Source organism: Biomphalaria glabrata, chromosome 5 (assembly GCF_947242115.1).
Source record: "Biomphalaria glabrata chromosome 5, xgBioGlab47.1, whole genome shotgun sequence".
Classification (NCBI taxonomy): Eukaryota; Metazoa; Mollusca; class Gastropoda; family Planorbidae; genus Biomphalaria; species Biomphalaria glabrata.
In genome coordinates, this window is record NC_074715.1 from 8,212,730 (window position 1) to 8,239,924 (window position 27,195).

General features: G+C 37.8%; 2 protein-coding genes across 4 annotated transcripts; both read left to right on the plus strand.

Annotated features, from left to right (window-relative positions):
* Window positions 1–772: 772 nt before the first annotated feature.
* On the plus strand, window positions 773–4,483 carry LOC106061213 (uncharacterized). Of its 2 annotated transcripts, none has more exons than XM_013219288.2 (3): window positions 773–1,085; window positions 1,711–1,813; window positions 3,082–4,483. In XM_013219288.2, the coding sequence occupies exons 2-3, from the start codon at window positions 1,744–1,746 to the stop codon at window positions 3,369–3,371; spliced, it is 360 nt and encodes a 119-aa protein (XP_013074742.1). In that variant the 5' UTR covers window positions 773–1,085; window positions 1,711–1,743; the 3' UTR covers window positions 3,372–4,483. The 2 variants fall into 2 exon arrangements, with proteins under 2 accessions (XP_013074742.1, XP_055885860.1); XM_056029885.1 differs by lacking the exon at window positions 773–1,085 and adding an exon at window positions 1,198–1,220.
* Window positions 4,484–6,536: 2,053 nt separating this feature from the next.
* Window positions 6,537–20,809, plus strand: LOC106061215 (uncharacterized). 2 transcript variants are annotated; one of them, XM_013219290.2, is made up of 4 exons: window positions 6,537–6,663; window positions 7,124–7,371; window positions 13,503–13,582; window positions 19,168–20,809. In XM_013219290.2, the coding sequence occupies exons 2-4, from the start codon at window positions 7,232–7,234 to the stop codon at window positions 19,449–19,451; spliced, it is 504 nt and encodes a 167-aa protein (XP_013074744.1). In that variant the 5' UTR covers window positions 6,537–6,663; window positions 7,124–7,231; the 3' UTR covers window positions 19,452–20,809. The 2 variants fall into 2 exon arrangements, 1 of the variants encoding a protein (XP_013074744.1); XR_001216585.2 differs by lacking the exons at window positions 6,537–6,663; window positions 7,124–7,371 and adding an exon at window positions 9,668–10,615.
* Window positions 20,810–27,195: the final 6,386 nt, after the last annotated feature.

Below are 27,195 nucleotides of genomic sequence, written 5' to 3' on the forward strand. Positions count from 1 at the left end.
AAACACATTAGCGTTTCCCCATATAGAACCCACGTCAATCGGGAATCTCTCAGAACTGATCTGCGTTTGGTTAGATCTAGCCACGCCAATATATAGATTTTTTTCCCCCTTCACAACTGTCCTGGCAAATGCAAGCGGCGTAATACCTGGCAAGCTGTGCATTCAATCGCTATAAGGCCATGTCGTAATAAGAATATAGAATGTACAATTAAAAGGATATAAGGACGCTTCTTTTAGTTTAAAACTAGTTCAGTTTATTAACTTAATAAATGGATGACACTTCCTGAGGTTAAAATATGTATTTTATCAAATTATAATATTTTATTTAAAATACACAATTGTACAGCAAGGTCAAGGTGTATCATAGATCCAGACCCGATCTCCTGCTTTTGAACAGAAAATGTAACATTTTAATTCTATAATTGATCAAATAAAATAAAAAAAACAATGTATGCAAACACTTAAAAAAAAGAAAATAGTACATATACAAACACATACATACATACATGCATACATACATACATACATTATATATATATATAAAGAGAGTGAGAGAGATATTAGATAGATAGATAGATAGATAGATAGATAGATAGATAGATAGATAGATAGATAGATACATTTCTTAGGAAAAAAAAAGCCTGTAGGTTTCTGCCCTACTGTTTCTCTAAAATCAATGACTTTATCTATTTTGGTACTACAGGCCTACGCACTCGGCTAGTCTAGTGGAGTCGTGACTCAATTTAAGTCCGTGTGCAGAGATATTCGCCCGCTTGTGTGTGTGTGTGTGTGTAATTGTGTTTGTGCAAAGTTTAAAAATAGTTCTAGTCCGCTGATATATATCTACATCTATCTCTTCCACACTACACAATTCGAAACTAATAGCGTTTTATAGTTATAATCTTTTACCAAGACCAGTAAAATAAGTACGCTACAATGCGCATGCGCAGACAATTATAGCATATATAGAACCAAGTGATAACAAGGAAAAAAAACTTAAAATTATTTTTCTAAGAAACGGAAAGAGGTTTAGCCGTGCAGCTAGATCTAGTGGTTCTCAGAGTTAATTGTTCTTTCAATACAAGGTGAGTTTAGCCTACGTATGTATTTGTAGATAGATAACTTCTGCAAGTACTTTTTAATAACAACACTAGATAGGTCTAGTGCATGGGAGTCACTTATAATTAGCATCATCTAATACTACTAGCTACTATAACTATGTAATATACGCCGATTGTTTTTGCTAGCTCATTTTAATTCAAATATACTATTAACGAAAGAAAAACAGCTTAACAATAATTGTATATTTAAATTATTTGGGGAGAGTAAAAAAACATTTAAAGCAGTCCAATTATCCACCCTTTGCTATAAAATTCTACTTTCTCAAACCGGAAGAGGACAAGATCTGAAGATTTATATGTTAGATATTTTTCTCGTGTTACTGAACCAACCCCAGTTCATCAAGTTTAATTAATTTAATGTGGCGTATGTGTACAATGCATAGTGATAGACGGTAGGAGAACTCTTCATTTTGGAGGACATTTTTTTAAAGTCTCAACATTCTTTCATGTTAATAATTTTAGCATCCCTCATAAAGGAATCTCCGTCTACTAGTATTCTAACACTTAATTGATAAGATAGTTTATAATAGATAGACAGTAGATAGATATAAGAATATTAATTCAATATTTACAATCTGATACTCCGTAGATATCTTCTTGATATAGTCTTCAAGAAACAAAAATGGCGTCCAGATTGTCGTCAATCTTGAGAATGTCCATCATGGCTTTGTTTCTACAACTTGCAGCAGCTGGTAAGTGGATCAGTTCATTATAATAATGACTTTGTTTTAACCAAAATGCCCATTTGGTGTCAAGAGGGAGGAGGGTGGAGACCAAATGCCCATTTGGTGCCAAGAGGGAGGGCGGTAGACCAAATGCCCATTTGGTGTCAAGAGGGAGGGGGTTGAGACCAAATGCCCATTTGGTGTCAAAAGGGGGGGGAGACCAAATGCCCATTAGGTGTCAAGAGGGAGGGGGAAAGACCAAATGCCCATTTGGTGTCAAGAGAGAGGGGATAGACCAAATGCCCATTTGGTGTCAAGAGGGAGGGGGAAGACCAAATGCCCATTTGGTGTCAAGAGGGAGGGGGAAGACCAAATGCCCATTTGGTGTCAAGAGGGAGGGGGGAGACCAAATGCCCATTTGGTGTCAAGAGGGAGGGGAGAGACCAAATGCCCATTTGGTGTCAAGAGGGAGGAGGGGAGAAGGGAAGCTCAGACGTATGTCCCCCCTTCCTGTTCAGAGCTTTACAAGCGGTCTCCACAAAGATATGTCACTGGCAATGTCTGAAGCTTCTTCCCTCCTTGTTTTCCGCTGCTCTGAGGTCCTCTATGAAGTGTAGCGCCAAGTTCTAGGAGGACGTCTCTGTTTGCGCTTTCCTCGTATTGGCCTCCAAGTCATTGCAACTCTTGGTATGCTTAATTCATTCTGTCGGAGGATATGCTGGGCACAGGACTTCTCTGTTTGTGGTTAATCTGTGAAAGTGACTCCTAAAATCCGTATTAGCCATTTTCGCTGACCCAAATTTAAATCTTTTCTCAAATTTGGCAAATGACTTCCATATATCTCGCATGCATTCGTCTCCGTTGGGATGACAATTGTGTTAAACAGGTGGATTTGGTCTCAAGTCCAATAGCTAAGCTTGTCCAAATAGGCGGGAAGCCATTGGCCAAATGTCCCTCCATTCCTATTCGGCAAGCTACATCATGGTAGTCATGAGTGAATAAAAGCGGAGTGGGTCTTAACCAATTTCTGTTATTTATTTCTTGACTATAATTATTTTTATTTTGTGGACAATGGTTTGGACAATGATTATGTGGCAAAATATGTAGGTCACAGCTGGGACTGCGCAGCCACGGGAAATCTGCATTCCTCACTGATCTTCGGACTCGAAGACTAGCCTTATTATTATTGTAATTATTTTATTTATATTTTATTATATTAGTATGTTGTAAGCTAAAGCATGTAACCAAAATATTTAATTGGCCATACAATCGTTCTTGCTCTATTCTTCCTACAGAAGCCGAGATCGTGAGCACTTCCAATGCATGGGCAGTCATCCCTGCGGTTCTCTTTGTGGTTGGAGCTATCGTTGTAGTTGTGTACGTGCTTAAAGGAGCTAGCTCGGACCGAAACCCTGCAGGCAACTCAAACTCTGGCACTAACACCAATACCAATACAAGCTCCAGTACTGATCAAAACAAAGGTTCCGGGAGTACGAACAGTAACCCCGAAGCACAAGGCCAAGGAAATTATAAAGACATTAGAGATTTAAAAAGAGAGATGCAGAAGCGACAAGAGCAGGCCTAGAAAGAATGAACATATTTATTGAACATGAACATGTATTTTTTAATATTTGAATGTTGCTATTTGTTTGCTTCACTTCTGGAAAATTTTAGAACTATTGTTCATTATGTGTATAAAAATTTTCTTTACAGCGGACATGGGAACAGATTACTTCAAAGGATGGTTCTTATACACTCCAGTCGTTGTTGCAGTGATTGGTGTTTGTATGTTAGTATTTGTTATAGCATTATGTGGATGGTTTATTGATTGGTTCCGAGAAAAACCTGATCGCTCCAGACAATACACAAATCTACATCCATACAGAAATGAATACATTGAACGCCAGAAGCGATACGATCAAGATAATTATAGGAATAACATCTGACATCCATACATCTAATTTCAACCTTGTCATTTGTCGATACGCCGATTGTGGTCATTAGAATAACTAGATCTATAAGCAATATAATGTCAATTTTGTTGTGTGTGGTACAACTTAGTATAATCTGAATAAAATAATTTAGACACATTCGTAAAACATTTTCCTCTAGTATAGTAGGGATCATTAAAATTATTATTTCTATAGTTATATAAAATGCTGGAAAAAAAATATAGAAATGTAAAAACCTTTCTTCTTGATGATATACACACATCATCATATACTATTAAGAATCTATTGTTACAAAGTTGTCATTTAGAGTTGGCAACTGATTAATGCTCTGGCAGTGGACTAATTTTTTAGAAGACACGCATATAATAAATCCATTTTCTTTTGTATTTTTAATGTTTTAGACTTTGTTAATGTTTTTAAAATCTGTTTAGTTTGGTTATTGTTCAATTTTGTAACGGCGATATTATGAACTAGTTCGAAATTTGTTCAAACTTGATGCATTCGATGACACTATAGCATTCATATATATATATATATATATTTGCTTTTAGATATTTAGTTATCTGTTTCTGACATCTAATTCTAACCTTGCCATTTCTTATGACATCTACGCGTTGGGAAATGTCATCAATGTCACTATGTAGATTAGTTCAATCTGATCTATACGTTAAGTATATGACATTTTGTTTAAAAATCTTTGAGTGAATACTTATAGTCAATTAAATTTATATCCAAAACTGTACAATATTTGTATGTTGTTTTTTGTTTTAAAATCTTTTATGTTCGTAAAAATGCGTAGATAAAGGGGTGGTGAGGGGAGAATTAAAAAATCCCCCCTGGCCCCGACTTGGGGGAGGCCCCCAAATGAATGCATTTTTTACACTAAATATTAATAATAATAATAAGGCTTGTCTTCGAGTCCGACGATTAGTGAGGATTGCATTACATATTGAATATTACGCAAAATGCTACTGTGAACTGCATTTAGTTTAAAGAGTGGTATCAGGTCTGTGCGAGCCAATTATCACTTTAAAAATACTTTGCGCATGCTGGAGGTAATATATTTACACTACATTTATTTATAGTCAAAACAAAAAAAAAGTGAATACAAATGAATGGAAAAATTGTCAAAATGTATAGAGATATGCAGTGGTATTCAATAGTTGACCACTACAAGCCAGTACAGGACCACCACAAACCACTGCAAAGCAGTAAAACGACAACAATAAAGTGATGACGAATTTAAATTTTAAATTATGCATTTACAACATTAATAACTAAATAAATAAACAATAAACTAAAAGCTAAAATGAAACGTGCATTAATAAATACTTTAATTTACTCAAATACAATTGTGTTATTGTGAAACCACAAAAGTACTAGCAAACGTTCACTATGCAGCATAAATTTCTTCGATATTCTCGGTGGTAGATGTCTAACAAAATAATTTGGTGAGATGCCCCCCTCCCCCCCCCCCCCTAAAAAAAGGCTCAACAAGCAAAGTTGTAGCTTCATTATACGTAAGTCGGATACGTCCATACATTTAAATGAGCTATGGGCATGACATTTTCTACATTAGAGAAAACACTTCAAGTTGTCTAAAAGTTAACTTAAAGAAAATTAGAATGTTTTCAATACATGGGCTGGAAGAACAAACGTACAGATTGCGTACTACTTCTTTCAAGGAACTACTTCAGTCTTTACAGTTTGTGCAAACAAGAGCTTCCGCACCTGGAGTCCTGGGTTCAAATCTCGGTGGAGACTGGAATTTTTAATTTTGGGATTATTAGGGCGCCTCGTAGTCCAACCAACCCTAAAGGGTACCTGACTTTAGTTTGGCAAAGTTAAGGCGGTTGGTCGTTGTGCTGGCCACATGGCACCCTGCTCGTTAACCGTTGGTCAAAGAAACAGATGACCTTAACATCGTCTGCCCCATAAATCGCAAGGTCTGAAGCGGACATTTGACAATCTGAAGAGCTAACCCTACGATCAGTGACAGTCATCAAATTTCGAGTTCGAATCACGTTTAAAACAGACATTTTGAATTTCGGAAATCTTAAGAGGCCACTGAGACCACCCAACTCTAACAGGTTCCTGACACGCTTTGAGGAAGTAAAGTTGGTTTGTCGTTGTGCTGGCCACATGACACCCTAGTTAACCTTAGGCCATAGTAACAGATGAGCTACCTAAATAGATCGCATGGTCTGAAAGAAGTATCTTTATCTAGTGACAGTCATCTAATGTGGAGATGTATTTAAACAAAATGGGTGAGAGGGTGCAAAAAGAAAAGGTCCTTCGCAAAGTACACCTGGTGTGATCGTCCTATAAGTGCTTAAATGTACTCAGAGATGGGGCGCTCTAAAAATCCCGAAATTCAAAATCCCAGTTTCGATCCCAGGACCCAGTTTAGGAAGCCAAGCGCTTAACCACTCAGACACCACGACCCCGTTAACTCAAACTGTAGAAAACAGAAAAAAGTTTCTAGAAAGAAGTAGTACTCATTGTGTAAGTGTGTTCCTCCATCCAAGATAGAGATCTAAATACATAAAGATTAGCTGGTGACGACATTTGTGTTCCCCAACTCTTAACAGTTCCAGAAAGTTATTTTTGAACAGATGCAGCTGTACCTATAGAGAGCTGTTTATTTTAAGGAACTATGGCAGACTTTTGCTAGCTTTACCCCCCCCCCCTCCCCCTCGCATAGCTCTTATGTAAGGTTAAAGTCTATGTGGAAATTCTAGCTATAAATTAATATGCTCAAATCCGAACGCCATTTTATAGATGACGTCACTGGTTCGCTTCGTTCCCATTGGATGTCTAATTATCTCTATGGTTTGATATAAATACAAGCTTGGTTACGACTTTGTCTTTACATAAAGCAATGAACGATTTTTGTTTTAAAATGTGTCGCTTCTCTTCACACTGGTAGGTCTGCTATAGTTTATAGACGTACAAACTTTAGTCACTTTCAATATGTTTTTCATTAAGGGCAATTAAATAATTATAAAGAAAAATGCGAAACGAAAACTTATAGAATAGAGTAGGCAGATAATTGTGTTTATTTGTAACAATCCTCTTAATGATCAATGCGTACTGTGATTTGTATTCCTTATAGTCAAAGTTTAAAAGAACAATAATAAAATATAAAAGAATAACTTCTTTAGAAACTCGGTTTAAAAGTCTATAAAATGAACTGCACACTATTTTCAATATTACCATTTCTTAGCACTGTATGACATGAAAATGACACAACATTTAGAGCCCCGGAGTCGAGCATAATTGTAAAAAGAAATGATCAAAGAAAATGACTAGATCTAGATCACGTTTTACTTCCAATTTAATGTCTGGTACATTTAGTTGTTTGTTTTTCTATCATTCTCGTTAGGGACTGCTATTTGATCAAGTCAAGGGTATCTGCAGCTGAGTTTAAAGCCAATATTAAGCTGACTTCATTAAAGATGAAGACAAAAGGAGCATACGAGAAGGCTACGGTATGTGCTACAGACTATTGTCACCATGGTCCCGGGTTCAAAACCTGACCATTGCCATCCCATGTTATTCTGTGGGAGGTTACGGTAAGAATGTAACCATCTTCATTTCTGAAAGTAACATCTGGAATTATAAATTTTACAGGTAAATGACAAAATTTCATTTTTTAAAAATTTGAAATCGATCTTTCTTATATTGGGTACCCTCTCTGACCTTGCGACCCTTGGGGCCGTTGATGTAAAGGAAATCTATTACAAACAACGACGGTGAACGAGGATGTCATGGGGTGAATACAACGATCAACCGAACATACGTCTAGGGCTAGTTACAAAAGGCGACTAAGTAGTTCTTAATAAGTAGATCTAAATAGGTCTTTTTTGTTTTCCACCCATATACCGGAAGTCAATATCTATAGAACGTTCTTTAAAAAAAAAATAAAAGTAGAATCTCTGCAAAAATTTACACAAAACAAAACAAAAAACATGTCTGCACTTCACGACCAGCGTGACACATCAATATGTCAGAGGAATATTTTGTTGACCTTCACCTAGACATAGTTCTTTTTTAGCCATGACGGAAGAATGACTGATTAAAAAAAAAAAGCAATATATATATATATATATATATATATATATATATATATATATATATATATATATATATATATATATATATATATATATATATATATATATAATAGTAATGATTACGCTATGAAATATACACGGAAAAATTAAAAACACAATAAAATCTTTCTCTCCGTAATTATTTACAACATTCTGGTGGAATCAACGCTGGTATCGTCAATTAGGAGAGAAAGAGTTAAAACATCTTTCCAACATTAGCATAGGGTTCATTACTAATGGCGACTGAGTCAATCTGGGTAGATCTGTTTGTTGTGGTTTCAGCCTAGAGACCAAAGTATGCTCGTCTAAAAACTAGAACCTAGAATAATCTTTTGACAACACAAAACAAACATTCCCCCACGACCGTATGACGCATCAACATGGCAGTGGAATATTTTGATGTCCTTCAACTAGAGACTTATCCCCCCCCCCCCTTTTAAACAAAAAACAAACAAAAAATAGTTATGACTGCAAAGAAACTGTTACAAAAAAAGTCCCTGTAAAAATTACGAAAAAACGTCAAGTGTACATTCAGCCTACTCCCATGACCCCCATAGGCCTAATGCTTATTTTTGGAAACTCACTTAACAACCGCGTGATTCCTTTTTAATGACATAAATTATCATAAACCCCAGAATGCAGAACGGGAGGGAAAGAAAGGGGAGGGGGAGGGAGTCTGAAGCCGTTTTCAGCCCATATATGGCCAAGGGGATATTACAAGCAATGTCTGCAGCGGGTGTGCTGAGCAGACGACATGGGCTGCAACCTTGAATGCAACACTTTTGAACGCCCGCCAAAGTTCTGCAGCAACTTCACACTCACATAAGCGCAAACACACATACAACATCAGGTCATCAGGACAAAGCCTGGCCACGTAAACCTTTTGCAGAAATCCCATTCCCCCCCCCCCCCCCCCTCATGCGTTCTAAGAAAAATCTTGCTACCAAACAACGCAACCAACTATTTTTGAACCCTACGCAAGGACTATTTGTTTCCTTCGTCTCCATGGCAATAAATAATTGGAGCAACCTCATCTGAAATTCGTTTTATTAATCAAATTGTTTTATTGAATCTCAATAGAAATGAATTTTAAAGAAGGAAAATTTCCCATGATTAAAAAAATGGCTATTTTTGTGTGTGGCCTCTTTTTGATATAAACACCACTCCTCTCCCCTTTTTTTTTCGCTTAGAATATCTGCACTTTACCACTTCCTCCCTCTCCCTGTACTTACTCTCTGAAATTCCAAAGCTCAAACACAACAAAGAAAACGTGTTTTACTAAGTAATGTCTATTTTAGGAACAATGGAACATTGCCAGAAATAGGAAAAACACACAATTCTAAAATCATTTTTTTTTCGAAAACATATTGACCTAATGACCAGACTAAACGTGTTAAAAAAAAAAAAAAACGCAAATCAAAAAGAAAAAAAAAAAAGTCTTCTATTAATGACTGCCACGTCGGCCTATTGGAAATTCTGTCGCGCTAAGGTGGCTGATAGTCATTGGTCGTTGCTTAAGCCCCGCCCATTCTTATCGAGCGAGCGAGCGCGCAATGATACTAGGCCATAGTTCAACGGCAGACGACCAAGTAGTCCGCTCTCAGCCGGTCGCTTTTTTAATGTGCTCCTGTGATATCAAACATGAACATTAACAAAAATCTATTATGGGTCTACGTTTTATAGTTTCTCCATGAAAAAATCTGAACAGAATTGAACTTTTTAAAAATGTATTATATAGATTAGGCCTATCTGATTTCTTTTATCAATTTTTTTTTTATAGAATAATCAATAAAAGTAAGTCTATAACTAACAATCTAATAATGAACAAAACAAAATGGATATTTGTAGAGCCATCTATAATCTGTCCTTTCTTTTTCTGCTCTTATATAAACGCTCATTATTAAAACAATTACATTGTTGGATAAATCGATTGTTATTTACAACACTAAATAGATTCATTAATAAATAAACATTCTGACTTAAATATTGGCCTAAAATAACTACAACTTTTGTATACAGAAATTAATACAAACAGGAATTGAGAATGGAATTTTTTTTTAAGTATGTAATTCTTTCTCTAGAACATATACTTTTATATCAATTGCGTATCTGTCCTATATTTTATTGTATTTTTTTTTGTTTACAAACACAAACAAACATTTAAGAGTTTAATATTATCATTTTACAATACACTAAAGTCAGATTAGTAAAGTTATTTATATTGATTACTTAACACACACACACACACATACACACAGAGACAGAAGATTTGTCATTTAAGTCTATGCACATTTAAGTCTATGCACATTTAAGTCTATGCACATTTAAGTCTATGCACATTTAAGTGTATTTTCAGAGAAAATTTGTTTTCGTAATTCATACAATCGGGAAAATATTTATTAAAAAAAAAAAAAAAAATTATTTCATATGATTTATTTATAAAATTATTGATATTCGGACTAGAGGTATTCAGGTACCGGCTAAACAATGGCGACAATCGGGGAGCTCCAGTCTGACGAGCTATGTTAGTATTCATTAGCTGTCGGGGGGATTTTCTTATTCTATCTTTAGTCTCCCTCATGTTTCTAGATTATTCCAATTGTTTACTACGACCATTGGTCGGGAGAAAAAATCATCTAATGCGCATGCGTGCATTTAATAATCATATATAATAAACGTACACGATTAATGTTCAATTATTTGCCGCTAGCGTTGTTTTGCTCTTTTTAGTGTTCATTCATTCACAATTTGAACAGAAAAAGGTAAGAATCAATCGTATTTATTTGTAAATTATAAATTATAAACGTTATTTAAGTCTAGATCTAGATTATATGCAAGCTGAACTCAACCAGAAAAAAAAAAGAGTGATAACCATGTTATGACGTAACTCCCTCGAATGTGGGAAGAGGGAACAGGGCCGCCATGTTTAATTTCGACAATTATAAGAATGTTTGAGATCTAGAAATAATTTGTAAATAATAATGTAACCTAAAACATATTCTATAAATCACAAATGTTAGATCTATAGTGAACACCTCGGTAAATAGTTAAATGTACTTTAAAGCTTTGGGGCTCTAACTTTTTCTTCCATCTCTAGAGCCTACTAGAGGCAATGGTGATAACTTGCTCAATGGTAGTAACTGGCGCAATGGCGCTGCAGTGCTCTAGGGTTTTAGGCTGAAAAGGGGAGATAATGGAGTTGAATTAATGGTCAATTAGACAGATTTATAATAAATTTATATTTTAGTTTTTAATATTGTTTTTTTTTAAATTTCTTATCCCTCTAATCTACGGCTTCGACATTTTTATTTTCAAGACCCCCCCCCCCCACTTCTCTGGTCGCTCTGCCTCTCTTCCTCTCTATGTTAGGTGACTGTAGCACTCTAGCCGTCAGCCAACACGCAGTGTTGATAAAGTCAATATAAATTTCGATGAAAGATGTTAATAGAGCGGAAACGTACAGGGTGTGTGTGGTTGCTGTGTGTAGACTAGCGGTTCTCAACTCCTGGTCTGGTGATGTGGTTACCGGAGTGACCCCGTAAACATACTTTGATGGCATCGCGCTGCTCTAGCGATTTTTGACATCTCAGAGTAATGTTCCTTTCAGTCAGGGGTCCTTAAGGATCTAGGACCTTAAGTTAATATGTCAGGACTTTTACTGATGACAGTTGTAAAGCTAGCTTAATATTCTCTTTGGTCGAAAGAAGTCTGAAGCTTAGTCTCATTTTTCAACCTTAAGTCTATTTTTTTAATGAGAGTTTATGGACTCTGCACATCTTCACATATAAATATTATTGTTTTTTTTAACTGTAGTGCACACCAATACTTGGAGTACTTAGAAAATATAACCTGCAACAGTACTGATTAAAAATAACAAATGTGTGTATGTTGTCTAGTCTTAGTGACATGTAGAGGGGACAATTGATGATTACAAATTACTTTTAAAAAATTTGTTACAGAGTATGAGTGTGTTGGTGTGTATATGTGACTAAATATGTAGGTCACAGCTGGGGCTGCGGAGCCACGGGAAATACTGCATTCCTTATTAATTTTCGGACTCAAAGACAAGCCTTATTATGATAACTATGAGACTATGAGTGCTATATTTATCTTATCTTATCTTATCTTATCTTTGATTGAATAGTGTGTTAGGAACATGTAGACTTGCAATCTATATAAAAACAATTAGTCCATTTAAAAAAGAATTTTAGTTTTTTCGTTGGGTAGCCGTGTGGTGAGAGGTTTAAGAAAAGAAACAACAGAAAAACATGCAATATTACAAACCCAGGCACATAAATGCAAGTTTTCAACACTGAAATCTTGTTAATAGTGAGTACTACTGTTTAGTAAACATCCTCGTGGTTTGAATGGGATCTAGAATGTCTGATATGCTGTTGAAACTTTGGTAATCAATAATAACCTAGCATTAGTCAAGTAGACTTTGACACAATACTAAAGGAACAAGAGTTACGGTCCACTATCATTATTCTTAAAATGACCAAAAACATGTTAGTAAATAAAGTAAGAAACACACACACATAAAAACGCATGTTAACACAAGTGTTCACACATATTAAACTTAATATACCATATATGCTCACACATTCACATAAACATACACACACAAACATCCACACACGTACACACCCGTCACATTCACCTACACCAAACCTCATACACAATCACGCACACACAAGACATGTTTGTTATATAGCTCACACACTATCACATTACAATATCAAAGCATCCACATACACATATTCACATACAAAGCACCCACATACACACACTCGTACAAAAAACACACTAACAACAAAATATATGCACACACTTATTCAGCACCCACACACATACACATACCAGCACACACTCATACAACAAACCCTCATACAGTACACACAAACATACACACACACAAACATACACACACATATACAGTTCTAACATATACATACACACACTTATACAGAACACACACAGACACACATACATTCACAAACACACACTCATACCCACTTATTCAGCATAAACATCAGCACACATTCATACATCACCAATCCTAACCCTAGCCCCCTAATCCTAGCCCTAACCCTAACATTAACACACCAGCATACACTCATACAGTAGCCACATACACACGTTCATACACACTTATACATACCAACCTATACACACACCAAAATGCCAGGACACACTCATACAGCATTCACATACACACATGAAATGCTTCACACACACACATAATATATCAGCTGGTGGCTGGGCGGTAAAGCGCTTGGCTTCCGAAACGAAACCCTAGGTTCGAATCCTGGTGATTCGAATTTCGGGATCTTTGTTCGCTTCTGAGTCCAACCAGATCTAATGGGTACCTGACATTAGTTTGGGAAAAGTAAGGCGGTCGGTCGTTGTGCTGGTCACATGACACCATCGTTTATCGTGGACAACAGAAACAGATGACCTTTACATCATCTGCCCCCATGGATTGCAAGGTCTGAAAGGGGGAACTTCTTTTTTTACTTTATATTAACACACATACTCACAAATGTACCCACACATACACAAATATATGCACACATTCACTTAAGCCCTCTGAACAAATGAAAGATACAGTTAGTTGAATTAATCTGTTATGGTGTATTGTATCCACAGCCACAGACATACAAGAATGAAGTACAGCCTGCTCTTCCTATTCTTATCAATGCTTAATCTCCTGGGTCAAGCAGCTGCAGGTAAATAATTTAGTTTGGTACTCAATTAACACAAATAATAAGACTTTGTCTTTGAGCCATAAAATGGAATTGATTCCCTGATGGCTTAGCAGTGGCGTAGCTAGGAATTCGCCATCATTTGAAAGAAGGGTGGGAGGCTTGACCTATTCTGGGGCCCCTGCTTTTTTGTAATATTTAGTATTTAATGTAAAAAAAACCCCACTAATTTGGCGGCTCCCTTAAGTGGGGGCCAGAGGGGATGTTCAAATTCTCCCCTCCCTCCCTCACCATAGCTACGCCTGTGTTGTCTACGATAGATATGCCATTTATTTAACATTTGAGCCTTAACAGAGGACTTATACTCCAATTCTTGTGACAAGCGACGGGAGCTTAAAGGGAAAAAGTTGTCCGACCCAAAATATGTCCACGAATACAAAAGCGTCAACAAACGGATTAGAAAGGGAATGAAAGAAGCGAAGAAAAAGTGTATAGAAGAGAAGTGTCAAGAAATTGAACAGAGACTTAACAAGAACGACAGTAAAAAAGCGTAGGCTACCAACTCGTGAAGGACCTCACTACCTCAAAGCATGGAAGAACCAACACAATACAAGATAAAAACAATAGATGCTTAACTGAGGAAAAAAGATGTGATAAAAAATGGACGGAATACTGTTCAGAGTAATATAACTTTGAAATCTCAGGAGATACAGAGATACTAAATGTCCCGCCAGTATCCAACATTGACGACTATCCGATTCTTCGCTCGGAAGTAGCATCAGCAGTAAAAGCCCTGAAAAAGGGAAAATCGGCCGGAGTTGACAACATTCCTGGTAAACTTCTACAGGCGGGAGGAGAAACCATGATAAACGCACTCTATACGATTTGCAACAAGATCTGGCAATCATGAGAATGGCCAAAACCCTGGACCCAATCACTCATTATAACCCTTCCAAAGAAAGGCAATTTACAACTCTGTCAAAACTATCGCACCATTAGCCTCATAAGCCATCCCAGCAAAGTACTGTTAAAATTATATTAAACCGGCTAAAACCAATACCAGACATCATATCACAAAAACAAGTGCGTTTTAGATAAGTTCGTAGCACAACAGAACAAATCCTAAACCTCAGAATACTCTGTCAAAAATATCTCCAACACCAAGAGAATCTTTTCCATGTCTTTATTGATTTCAAGAGTGCTTTCGATCGAGTATGGCACGGGGCACTCTGGGAAAAGTACAACATCAATAAAAAAACATAATCAAAGTTATCTAGAACCTCTACAAGGATGCCACCAGTGCGGTGTACTTCAACAATAATATTGGGGACTGGTTCAAAACCACAGTTAGAGTAAGACAAGTCTGCCTACTTTCACAAACACTCTTCAATATCTTCCTTGAAAGGATAATGGAAGATGCTCTCGAGGGCTATGAAGATACTGTAAGCATTGGAGGAAGAAGAATCTTTAACTTGCGATTCGCAGATAACATTGATGGCCTAGCAGGGACAGAGGAAGAACTAGCTGACCTGGTGATGCGTACTGACAAGACTTCCGCAGCACATGGCATGCAAATAAATGCCGAAAAAAAACACATTATGACCAATAGCCAATAGGGCTTTAAAAGAGGCATCAGTATTGGAGGTGAAAAGCTTCAAATACCTTGGAGGTATTGTCTCAGATGAGGGAACACAACCCGAACTACTGGCCCAAATAGCACAGTCCACAGCAGCCCTTTCGAAACTGAAAATAATTTGGAAAGACAAGGGCTTGGCCCTCGGCACCAAAATCAGTCTGATGCGCTCCCTGGTCATGGCCACATTTTTATATGCTTGCGAGTCTTGGACGCTGACTGCAGAGCTAGAGAGGAGGATCCTGGCAATGGAATTGAGATGCTACAGAAGGATCCTAGGCATCACTTTCAAAGACCGCATCACAAACCAAGAGATTAGTGACAGGGTTACTGCAGCGATTGGACCCCACGTTGACCTGCTAACTATTGTAAAGAAACGCAAGCTTAAAATATATAGCCATTTTATAAGACCCTCGGGGCTCGCAAAGACCTTCCTTCAGGGAACAGTACCAGGAAAAAGAAGAGGCAGACAGAGAAAGCGATGGGAGGACAACATAAACCATTGAAAGAGGTTTTAAACAAGGTAAAAGACAGGGAGGAATGGAGAAAGAAGGTTGACAAATCTTGCATGGTGCCCCAACGGTCCAACAAACTAAGGGATAGGTAAAGGTAAAGGTAGCCTTAAACCGCAGGTTTTAGTCTTTATATTAAGTAATAAAATAAACGAAAAAAGGCCGAGAAAAATGTCACGTCAAAATGGTTTTCGTCATTTTCTATTGCTAAAACAGTTCATTTGCTTGACGAGATTATTCTTATATTACTACTTTCTGAATCGTCCTTTTAATCAGCCCCCCCCCCCCACACACACACACGGTCAGAGCTTCAACATGTTCTCTTGATTCGATACAAGTAAAAGTTTCTATAGTGTCATTAACAAAAGTGATACATCTAGATTTTTATAAAAAATATTTAAAAAAAAAAATACATACCATGTGACACATTTAAACCAACCCCATTTCTTCCTATAAATAGCACTACAAAAGGGAAATAATTAGGGCTACCAACATTTAACGCCTGCGCATAACAAGTTTGAACTCATCATAAACTCGATACTATTAGAAAAAAGAAAGTCCATTGAATTATAAGCCGCCAATTTGGGACATCAAGCTCCAATTTCTCTTAGACAGTGGTTTAATAACCATGGCAGAAGGGTGCTCGCTGCATCCTGGCCTACAAACGTTAGGAGGCCTTTAAAAGAATAAAGAAGTAACATTAAATGTTTGTATGTATAACAACACGCAAATAATTACACATACTAGGGCTACGAGTAGTGTGGGCCTCGCATAAGAATAAAAAAAATTGAAGAAAAAAATACCAGAACCTAGATCAAATCTTAAACATAGCAAAGCTTTATTGCTCTATGTTTGCTTGATTAACACTAGGCTGGACCATGACTCTAGGTTTATTAACAAAAGTTTAGATGTACTTGGAATAACACAATTTTAGAGGCCCTCTTGGTGAATATGTTATTTCGAGTCTGAAGCATTAACCAAACAAAATGCGGTATGGCTTTAGAACAGGGGTTCTCAACCTGTGAGTCGCGACCCCCTTGGGTGTCGATTGACGATTTGCCAGGGGTCGCCTGAGACCATCGAAAATATGGACTGTTATTGTCCGTTCTTCTATTTCTATATGTGTGTGTGTGGGGGGGGGGGTCGCGGAAGAGTTTGGGGGGGGGTCGTAAAAAAGGGGTCGTCGAGCATAAAAGGTTGAGAACCGCTGCTTTAGAAGAAGTCTTAAACACAGCCACGGAGATATAGGCACAAGTCATGCAGTGGAGTCAGCATATCGGCTTCGATTGGAAAGATCCTGATTTATGTTCATCCTCAATTAGCGATAAATTGCCGATATAGATACATTTATGTTTTTAATAACTAGCGTGCTTTTATTATTTCGTTTTTTATCTTTAATTTTCGTTTGGAGCCTCCAAATTCAATTCGCCTAGTGTCTCCAATTACCCAAGGCCGGCCGCGCTCAATTAAAGTCTTTACAAAAATGAGTGTAATAAAACCACTAGGTATACAAGGTACTAACTGTAGTGATATGTCTAATTTTAAGTGTACTTTTACTTCCAAGATGATGTGATTTTTGAAAGTTACATTTACACCACGGGAGAGGGGGGGGGGCACCACTATCATATTCTTAAACTCCGATACTGCTTTTAGCCTCGCTTTTTGTTTTCGTTACATAGCTTATATCAACTCTAATATACATTTCGTATTCGTTATTTCCTTTATGGAGGCGTGTTGGTAGAGCGGCAAAGCGCTTGTCTTCCGAACCGGGGTCGCGGGTTCGAATTCAGGTGAAGAATAGGGTTTTTAATTTCGGGATCTTTGGGTGCCTCTGAGTCCATCCAGCTCTAATGGGTACCTGACATTAGTTGGAAAAAAAGTAAAGGCCACATGACACCCGTAGGCCTTAGAAAAAAATTGACCTTTACATCACATGCTCTATAGAACACAAGGTTTGAAAGGGAAACCTTACTTACTATTTCTTTTAGAAGAATATGTCTGACATGGAATTGCAAACTTTTGTTTTTGTTTTTACAAAGCTAATATTAACTCACTCTATCCACCTGTCAGTCTCGGATCTAGATGTCATTTTGCACAATTATATTCATTGTTCATAACCAGAAAAAAGTAACAATGAATAAATTAACCACTTAATTTAAACCTGTCATTAAATTAGCGATAATTAATTAAATTTCAAATCTTACACATCCCGGGCTTGCTACCCTGCCTCATAGTGGCGCCCGGGTGGATACGATCGTAGGAAGAAACGATTAGGCTAAAGGGTAACAAAACAAGACTCCCGTGGGAGTGCCTAAGGGGGTGCGAGAGCATCCTCATTGCACTGTGCGGAGTTGTAAAAAAGCTCCCACAACCTTGTCACAATCCAGGCGCTGTTCCTCAAGGGGCCGTTACATAAATGGCGTGTCCCGCACGGTTAGGCTGGTATAGAAAAGAAAAATGGCAGGGGTCCCGGTGCACGCGGTCTCTGGCCTCGAGTCTGACACCCCGCCAGACAGAACAGTGTACACTCTTCTCATTCAGGCCGGTGAGATATATAAATCTTACAGTATTGATATGCATGGCTATTAATTCACAATTCTTCCCCGTAATTTTTTTATTTTTTTATTTTTTTTTTATTTTAAAGTATTATTAATATTTGGCTTTTTTGTTTCTGTTTCTCACCAACTCATTCACAGGGTAGTTTATTTGATCGATTGTTTTATTGGTTTTGAAAGTGCCATTAGAAATAGTTTATTTCATGTCCACAAGGGCATCTGTTACTGGTTAGCTTAGGGGGTCGTGTGCCCAGGTACCAACCATCTTCAGTTTTCACAACTAATTTCAGTTGACCGATTAAGTTGGGTGGACCCAGTGGAGGCCGAAAACTAGACATTCAAATCACAGCTTTAATGGTATTCTAGTGCTTTGAATTTTACCAATCATATAGGTTATATATATAGTTACTCTTTCGTGGTCAAAGATGAGCACATTTCTCATTTCCTATGAACTCGAAGATGACTGTAAAGTCCAATCCTCACTTTAACAAGCCGTCCGCTTAAGTGGCATGGGTGGATTAGGTCAGTTACAGACAGGCCCACTTTTTTCTTTCAGCTTTTTGTTGGTTCAGCGCTCTTTCAAGGTAGCCACTCTTCTTGCTTCGTATCTCGTAACTCCGAGACTCACAGCTTCACGCCATGAGGAGCGATCGATGCTTCTCAGTCCTGAATTTTAATATCACACTCCTTGAAGAAGTTCAAAAGGTTTCTTTATGGCGATTGTATTCATTAACGTATACGAACATTTTACCAGACAGACAGACAGACAGAGTTAATTGGTATAAGCCTTGTAAAAACCAAGGAAGTGTTTACTTAAAACTTATTAAACGAACACCAAATTTGTAATTACCGTCCAAACATTTATTAAACGTATTGTATAATGGACCCGTTTTACTTTCATCCCAACAGACAATGAAAACTCTGACTATAGATCAGCTTTACTTATACCAGCAGTTGCACTGATCGTACTGGTCATAGCAGTGGTAGTCGTTCTTAAGGCTAAACAAACGCCAAACAAACGCACTGGCCACCAACCAAATATTAGCGTCGCTTGTTCAAACCCCAACAGTTCCACAGAGAGCTCTAGTGTGGCTAAGGAGGTGGACGTCCCAGGGCAGGGAACCTACGACAGAGCTAGAGATTTCAAAAGAGAAATGATGCTGAGACAGACTGTACAAAATTCAAATGTTTGAGTATGGACATATTAAGGGTTTTAAGACCCTTAAGGGCTTAAAAGACAACAGTCTACATGGCACAGTAAAAAATGTGGAAAAAAAATGGAAGTACGCGAAAGAGAAGGGCTCATGAAATCATGCAGTGGACTGGGCTATTTTTTATGTCCAGAAGAATGGAACGTAAAAGATTGTCAGAATTTTTTTCAATGTGTCGCATCATACCTCTAAAGATGTTATTCAATATTCAAAAACTCTATTTATACCTGATGTCATATCTAGTGTAATGGGTATAACCTTTTTACAACGCTTGTATCAACTCATTTCATCTGTCTGTGTGTATGTCTGGTAACATTGTGTACACGTTATTTCTCCCACACCCATTTTCGGTCCAAGTTGAAACTTCGCAAAATTATTCATTGGCATAGACATAGACAAGACGTGAATCACTAAAAAAAAAATCAATTGGTAATTAATTTTTTTGATACCACCAAACTAATCATACAGAATCTATTTATATGGCTAAATTTGTTGGGTTTAGTTCCCTTACATAATTCTTAATCCTATTTCTCACTAACGCATTCTCCGATCAAGACATGAATCATTTAAAAAAATAGCCAATTATTCATTAATGTTGGTAACTCATTTTTTCTGTTTGCTATCGAAAAAGGGAAATAGCTTGTAAATTATTGATAGATATAGTTTCAAGATGGATCCCCCTTTAGATAAACTTTTTCTTTTTTAATATTTTTTATATTTTGCTTGTTTTGTTATTACATGGGTATGGAAGCTTTATATGTTTTGAAACTAGGTTTTTTATACTACCTTTTTTGAAACATTAAATTTTATTGAACTAAGCACCATGCCACCAGTAAGCAAAGCAAAGGTAACTACACCTCACAGGGTGTTTAGGGCTTCCATTCAGACAATTTGAAGTCGCCTGAATCCATCTAACTCTAATGGGTACCCGAGTTTAGTTGGGGAAAGTAATGGCGGCTGGTCGTTGTGTTGGCCACATGACACCCTGCTCGTTAACCCTTGGTCATAGAAACATGAACTTAACATCATCTGCCCAATACATTGCAAGGTCTTTACTAACATATGACCTATTATTGGTGCTAATTACTTGCTTGACCTTTGAACTCGTTCACAAAAAACCCACTAGTATGCATTTCTATCTTACATTAGGATATCTATAAATGTTAATATTAATGTTATCGTAATAATGTCTGACAGTGATAATTTTAGTTTTGTAATCAAACATTGTGTTTCCTTTGTGACTGACTATTAAAATCTTTAACTCTGGACAAATAAAATAGTAATTATAAAACTTTGTAAAACTTGTGAATAAAAATTAAAAAAGAAAGTTAAAAAATGTACCAACTGCGTTTCTTATTTACAATATTGAGCAGTTAATAAATCACCACCTTTGGAGGCAAGGTAGTAGAGTGGTAAAGCGCTTGGCTTCCAAACACAAGGCCTCCGGGATCGAATCCTGGATTTTCAATTTCGAGATCCATAGGGCGCCTCTCATGACACCCTCGTTTACCGTGGGTCGCAGAAACAGATGACCTTTACATTATCTGTCCAATAGACCCTACAGTCTGGCCATTTGAAAAGGGGAACTATAGCCTCCTCCACCTATCTATGTCTGCCTCTTCTTCTTTTTTCTGATATTGTTCCCTGAAGGAAGGTCTTTACGATCTCTGAGTACTTTGTGATATGGTCAAAAAGTTTATTTTTTGACAGTAGTCAGCAGGTCATCGTAAAGCCAAATTACCATTGTGACCCTGTTTCGAATCTCCTCATTTGTGATGTGGTCTTGTAGGCAATTCCACTGAGTTCATTGTTATAATCCTTTTCTCTAGTTTAACATATAAATCATTTAAATCACCATGATGATAAATGTGGAATCATTATTCTGATACTTTGAGTTAACAAAGCTTACATCAACTCTGTCTGTCTGTCTGTCTGGTTAAAAGTTTGTACACAATATTTCTCCCATACATTCTCTGCATACAATTATCCAACTGATCCAAAGAAATTAATATAAATACACTTATAATGTTTGTTTGTTGTTTTTTTTTCATGTTTGTGTGTGTGTTGAGGAGGGAGAGAGAGCCGGGAGAACTTAAAGTTTTAACAGTAGAAGTGGGAAGCGTGGTCGAGAGGCTAAGTGCGCTTGAACTTGGCTTGGCATGGCTACCTATGAAGGGGGCCCGAGGTTCGACACCCGACTCGAGCAGAGTTGTGATTACTGAGCGCCTAAAGGCAGCACGAAAAACCTTCTCCCAGATACCCCCTCACCCCCACTGGTGCAGAAATGAGATTGGACCATAGCGCTCTGAGCATGCTATAAGCATGAAGGTAGCGATATATAAAAGACATAACTTAACTTTTTTAGCATAATGTAGCTAGCACGAAAATAAAAACAGAATGCCCGAAAAGTGTAGCCTATAGTATCTATTATTTTGTTTCAGTATCTCGACAAACACATAAAAAAACAAAAACAAAATGGAACAATTTTAATAATAATAATTATTATTATATGGCTTGTCTTTGAGTCCGAAGATTTGTGAGGAATGCAATATTTTCCGTGGCTGCGCAGCCCCAGCTAAAACCTGCATATTTTGCGACATCCAGGGCAAGCATAACATATGTCCGCAGGTTGTCCATTTAGATTTTCTTTTCGCCGTCTGCGTTTGTCCTCGGCAGCGGATTTTCTTTTAGTCTCAAATGTGTATCCCGCGGCCTTCGTGAGTGACCTCCTGCTGTCTCGTTCTGACGCCGCATGCAACCAGGTGCTGTCTTCTATGTCAGCCAAGGAAAGTTGACGCCAAAGCTGGTCTTTGAAGCGTTTTCGTGGGGCGCCTTTGTTACGTAGACCACCTTTTAGCTCACCAAAAAAGACAGCCTTTGGTATACGTTCGTCCACCATACTGATACTTGCCCTGCACAGCGTAACTGTCGGACCTTAAGAAGTCCCTCTATACTGTCCATACCGGCGTTCGCAATGACAGCGCTGTAGTGCGATCTTGCCACTGTATGTCCATGATGGAGCGCAAGCATCTTTGGTGGAAGCTCTCAAGAAGTCTTAGTTGTTTCCTGTATAGTGTCCATGTCTCAGAGCCATATAGAAGGGTTGAGAGAACCACCGCCTGGTAGACATTGATTTTTGTAGGCAGCCGGAGCGATTTGTTCCGTCAAACTCTCGCCTGAAGGCGTCCAAAAGCGCTACTGGCACTGGCCAGACGGTTATCAACTTCCATTGAAAGTGAGGCGTCATTTGACACTATACTACCTAGATATGTGAAGTGGTCTACCACGTTAAGGGGCTGTCCGTTTACGGTAATCTTTGGGGCTGAATAGGTTTTATCGGGTGACTTCTGGAACATGACTTCTGTTTTTCCGAGGTTTATAGATAGACCGAAAGAGGCGGCAGAGTATGCAAATTTGTTGACCGCGAACTGGAGATTATGTTCATTGTGAGCTAGCAGGGTGCAATCATCGGCATAGAAAAGCTCCGTTATGACCATTTCTTTTGTTTTTGTATGGGATAGTAGACGCCGAAGTTTGAACACATTGCCGTCTGAACAAAGGCATGTAGATGCCTTCGTGCAATCGCTGCCTCATTTGACCCAGCATTACGCTAAAGCATTTTAATGAAACATATAAAAACAAATTTAAACTAATTCTAATATAATTCCAACTTATGCTAATTAGAATAGTATTTTTAAATTCATATTTTAATTAGTACTTTGAATATAAAGAAAAAAAAATAATGAGCAGTATGTGAATCTAATCATCAACATTTAGCCTTTTTATTTCAACGCTATATCATTTAGCTAGACAGCCGTACTACTGGCTGCTAACTTTAGGCTTAAAATAAATGATTCCGTTTTTTAATTTATCGTCCGTTGGTACACATTTTGCAGGCGTTATTTCTTCCACTTCCCGCTCTCAGACAAGAATACACTTTAAGCAATTATTCATTGTTCATAACAAAACGTGAATCAATAAAAAATGAACCAATTAGTTAATTAAAACAGTGGTAATTAATTAATCTTTTTCGATATTGAAAAGGAAACAAATATTACATTATAAGATATATGTCTGTAATTGTGGAGTTTTTCTCTTTTGGTAAGATTTTTTTGAAAAGTATTTTTTATACTTTGCTTTTTTTTTTTTTTAATTAACCCTGGCAACACCATAGTAATTATAGGTAATAAAGATGATAAGATTATTTATGTCATAAATAAATAATGCTAGATCTCTGACTGTACATGTAAGTTTTAAATTCCTTACATGTTTCATAGGAATATTTACATAAATACTAATACTAGTAAACATCCCAAAGAGGTACAAGCTTCTTCTGCTTGAGCTAGATCTCTATAAATCATGAACATTGTCATTAAGACAGAAGATAAAGAGAAGACACTTTGGTAATCTTGGCGTCGTCTCTCCTGCCTAAGACGGCTGATGAATATGCACCTTATCTTGCATCATTCCCACTGTATAGCTATTTTATTCCCACCGTAACCATGTAATAGCTCACACACAGTCCATTGCAACAAGTAAACTTGTTTTACGTGTAATTCAGTAACGGCTTCATACCTGTAATATATTTAATATTTAAATTCTTGCGCTCAAAGTACAAGCGAGCACAGTAACGAACAACGAACGCGCCATGATTGCGTCGTCACCTGATGATTAGTTCTAGTCTCTCGCTTGTATGTAACATTGAATCGAAAGAAAACACGCTCAGAAAAGAAATAAAGTGTTATTTAATGAATTCAAGTACAATTAATGAATTCAAGTACAGGTTACGGTTACAATCACTTGAGGATCCAGGGGGGGGGGGGGTAGGGGCGATCACACAATTTGTATACGAATTTATTACTTATGTTAATAATATATACTAATTATACTAATTATATTTCAACCTATTTTTAGATTATTTCGCCCCCCCCCTTTCTAGTATTTTGGCCGATTTGGTAGAGTCGGGAGGGGGCGATGGCATCAATCCGCCCCCCCCCCCAAAATAAACTTTTGAGTTTAAAACCCCCTACCAGGGGGGTTCGAGTTTAAAACCCCTACCAGAGGGGTTCAAGTTTAAAAAAACCCTACGAGGGGGTTTGAGTTTAAAACCCCCTACCAGGGGTTTTGAGTTTTAAACCCCCTACCTGGGGTTTCTGCAGTTAACTCTCCCTCTTCTATAAAACAAAAAAAAAATGTAAATTAAAATCCCCTAATTCCAAGAGCACAGTTAAGGAAGATTCGGATTTTCAAACCCCCTGTAAAAATTTACGATAAACCCTCTCTTCAACATAAAAATAAGCTAATTACGCACTCAAAATGTTATGAGCGTAGCTAAATGGGTTTTGACTCAGTTTTGAGCTTAAATCCCACTTCAGCGGGGTTTGAAGGTAAAAAATACCTCTTTAATAATAAACAAAAAGCAAATTATACACTCAAAATGTTATGAGTGTAGTCAAAGGGGTTTTGAGTTTAAACTCCCCTCCATTGGAGTTTGGAACTAAAAAGTACCTCTTTAATATAAATAAAAGCAAAAGCACTCTAAAATCTATGAGCGCAGCCAAAGGGGTTTTGAGTTTAAACCCCCCGCCAGGGGGGTTTGAAGCTAAAAAAATACATCTTCAGTGTAAGAAAAAAAGCAAATTACGCACTCAAAATGCTATAAGCGTTGCCTAAAGGGGTTTTGAGTGTAAACCCCCATTCAGAGGGGTTTGATGCTAAAAATACCTCTTCAATATAAAAAAAGCTAATTACACACTTAAATTATTTGAGCGTAGCCAATCCAATCGGGGTTTTGAGTTTAAACCCCACTTCTACAGAAGACTTTTTTAAAAGTTTAAAACCCCTCCAGATGGTTTTGAGTTGAAGATCATGTGTTCATGTGTCGTTCTAGTTTAATAAAGCCTTGTTTTAGGTTACTCTTCAGTGTTCCTTTATTTCTTATTACAATTTATTAAACTAGAACGACACATGAACTGAAGAGTAACCTAAAACAAGGCTTTATTAAACTAGAATGACACATGAACTGACGAAAGAGACTTGGACAGTAACACACTAGATCAATGTTGTGAACACATTCTCACGACAATACACAAACATAAACAAATAGTAACTATTTCACCACATTCACCCCGCCTAGAATTAAAATAGCAAGTGGTGTAGTAAGTAAACATGTACGTAAGTAAGTGAAAAGTAAACTCTAGTATCAGTAGCAAGAGATAAACAATGCCAGTTTATGTAGAACATAAGTAGTGCAATAGAGGAACAACTCTAGACTCTATAGTTCGGTCTGGTTCTTCTCTCTCTTAAGTTGTAACGGGGTTGACTATCCTGTTCTACAGTTTGGGAGTCACTAGTGAGTTCCTGAGCGTCAAGTGGGGTATTTTCAAGATTAAGCGCTCGGAGGTCCTCAGAGCCTACCAGGGGTTCTTTCCTTTCTTGTATCACCGTAGGGGTGTTTATGGTACTTCCGTGTTTTGAGTTTCTGGAGGATATTCATTATCCTCACCCTGAGGGAAGAACGAAGGTTCACTTGTTGTTGTGGATGGGGAGGGGGTGGGAGCCAAGCGTCTTAGAGAGACCGTCTCCTCTTTACCGCTGGGCAACCGTACGACGGCATATTGGGGGTTACACATCAGCAGGTCGACTTCCTCCGTGAGAGGATCATACTTTGAAGATCGGTTCTCTCTTCTCAGCAACACTCGACCTGGGCTAGATAGCCAAGTGGGGATAGATATGCCGAAGGAGGATTTCCGGTTGAACCGGAAAACTCTCTCATGTGGAGTTTCGTTTGTTGCCGTAGATAGTAATGATCTAATCGAGTATAGGGCCTGGTTCAAGACAAGCTCCCATCTCGAGTTCGGGAGATCGAGGTCTTTCAGTGCTAAAGTAACAGCGTTCCATAGAGTTTTGTTTAGTCGTTCAATTTGTCCGTTGCCTGAAGGATTAAAAGCGGTTGTTCTACTTGTAGCTATTCCCCTCTCGTGCAGAAAGGATTGCACCTCCCTCGACATAAAGGCCGTACCTCTGTCAGAATGGACGTACTCTGGCATCCCAACTAAGGAAAACAGCTGATTTAAACACTTTATGACAGTAGATGAGGACATATCGGGACATGGGTAGGCAAATGGGAAGCGTGAGTACTCATCCACCATTGTTAATAAGTATTTGTTGTGAGTAGCAGATGGGAGTGGCCCCTTAAAATCGATGCTTACTCTCTGAAATGGTTGGGTAGCCTTGATGAGGGTGCCTGAAAACTGTTTGAAGAATCTAGGCTTCAGTTCAGCGCAAGTTTTACATTGGTTTACCACTTTGCGGACGTCCTCGCAGGAAAAAGGTAAGTTCTTAGTCCGAACGAAATGGAGGAGTCTCGTGACCCCTGGGTGACAGAGGTTGTTGTGTAACAGTTTGAGGTCTTCTCCAGTCATTGCTGACGTAAAGTGGTTTCTTGAAAAGGTATCCGCCGCAGCGTTTTGTTTCCCGGGTCGATATACGACGTCATATTGGAAACAACTAAGCTCCAGTCGCCATCTTTGTATCTTTTCGTTGTTGATCTTGCCCTTGTTTTGCTGGTCAAACATAAAAGACACTGAGCGTTGATCTGTAACCAATGTGAAGGGTCTACTGATAAGGTAATGTTGCCATTTTCTCAGGGCTTCTACGATAGCGTATGCTTCCTTTTCTACTGCTGAGTGTCTGCGTTCACTATTAGAGAGTGTTCTTGAAAAGA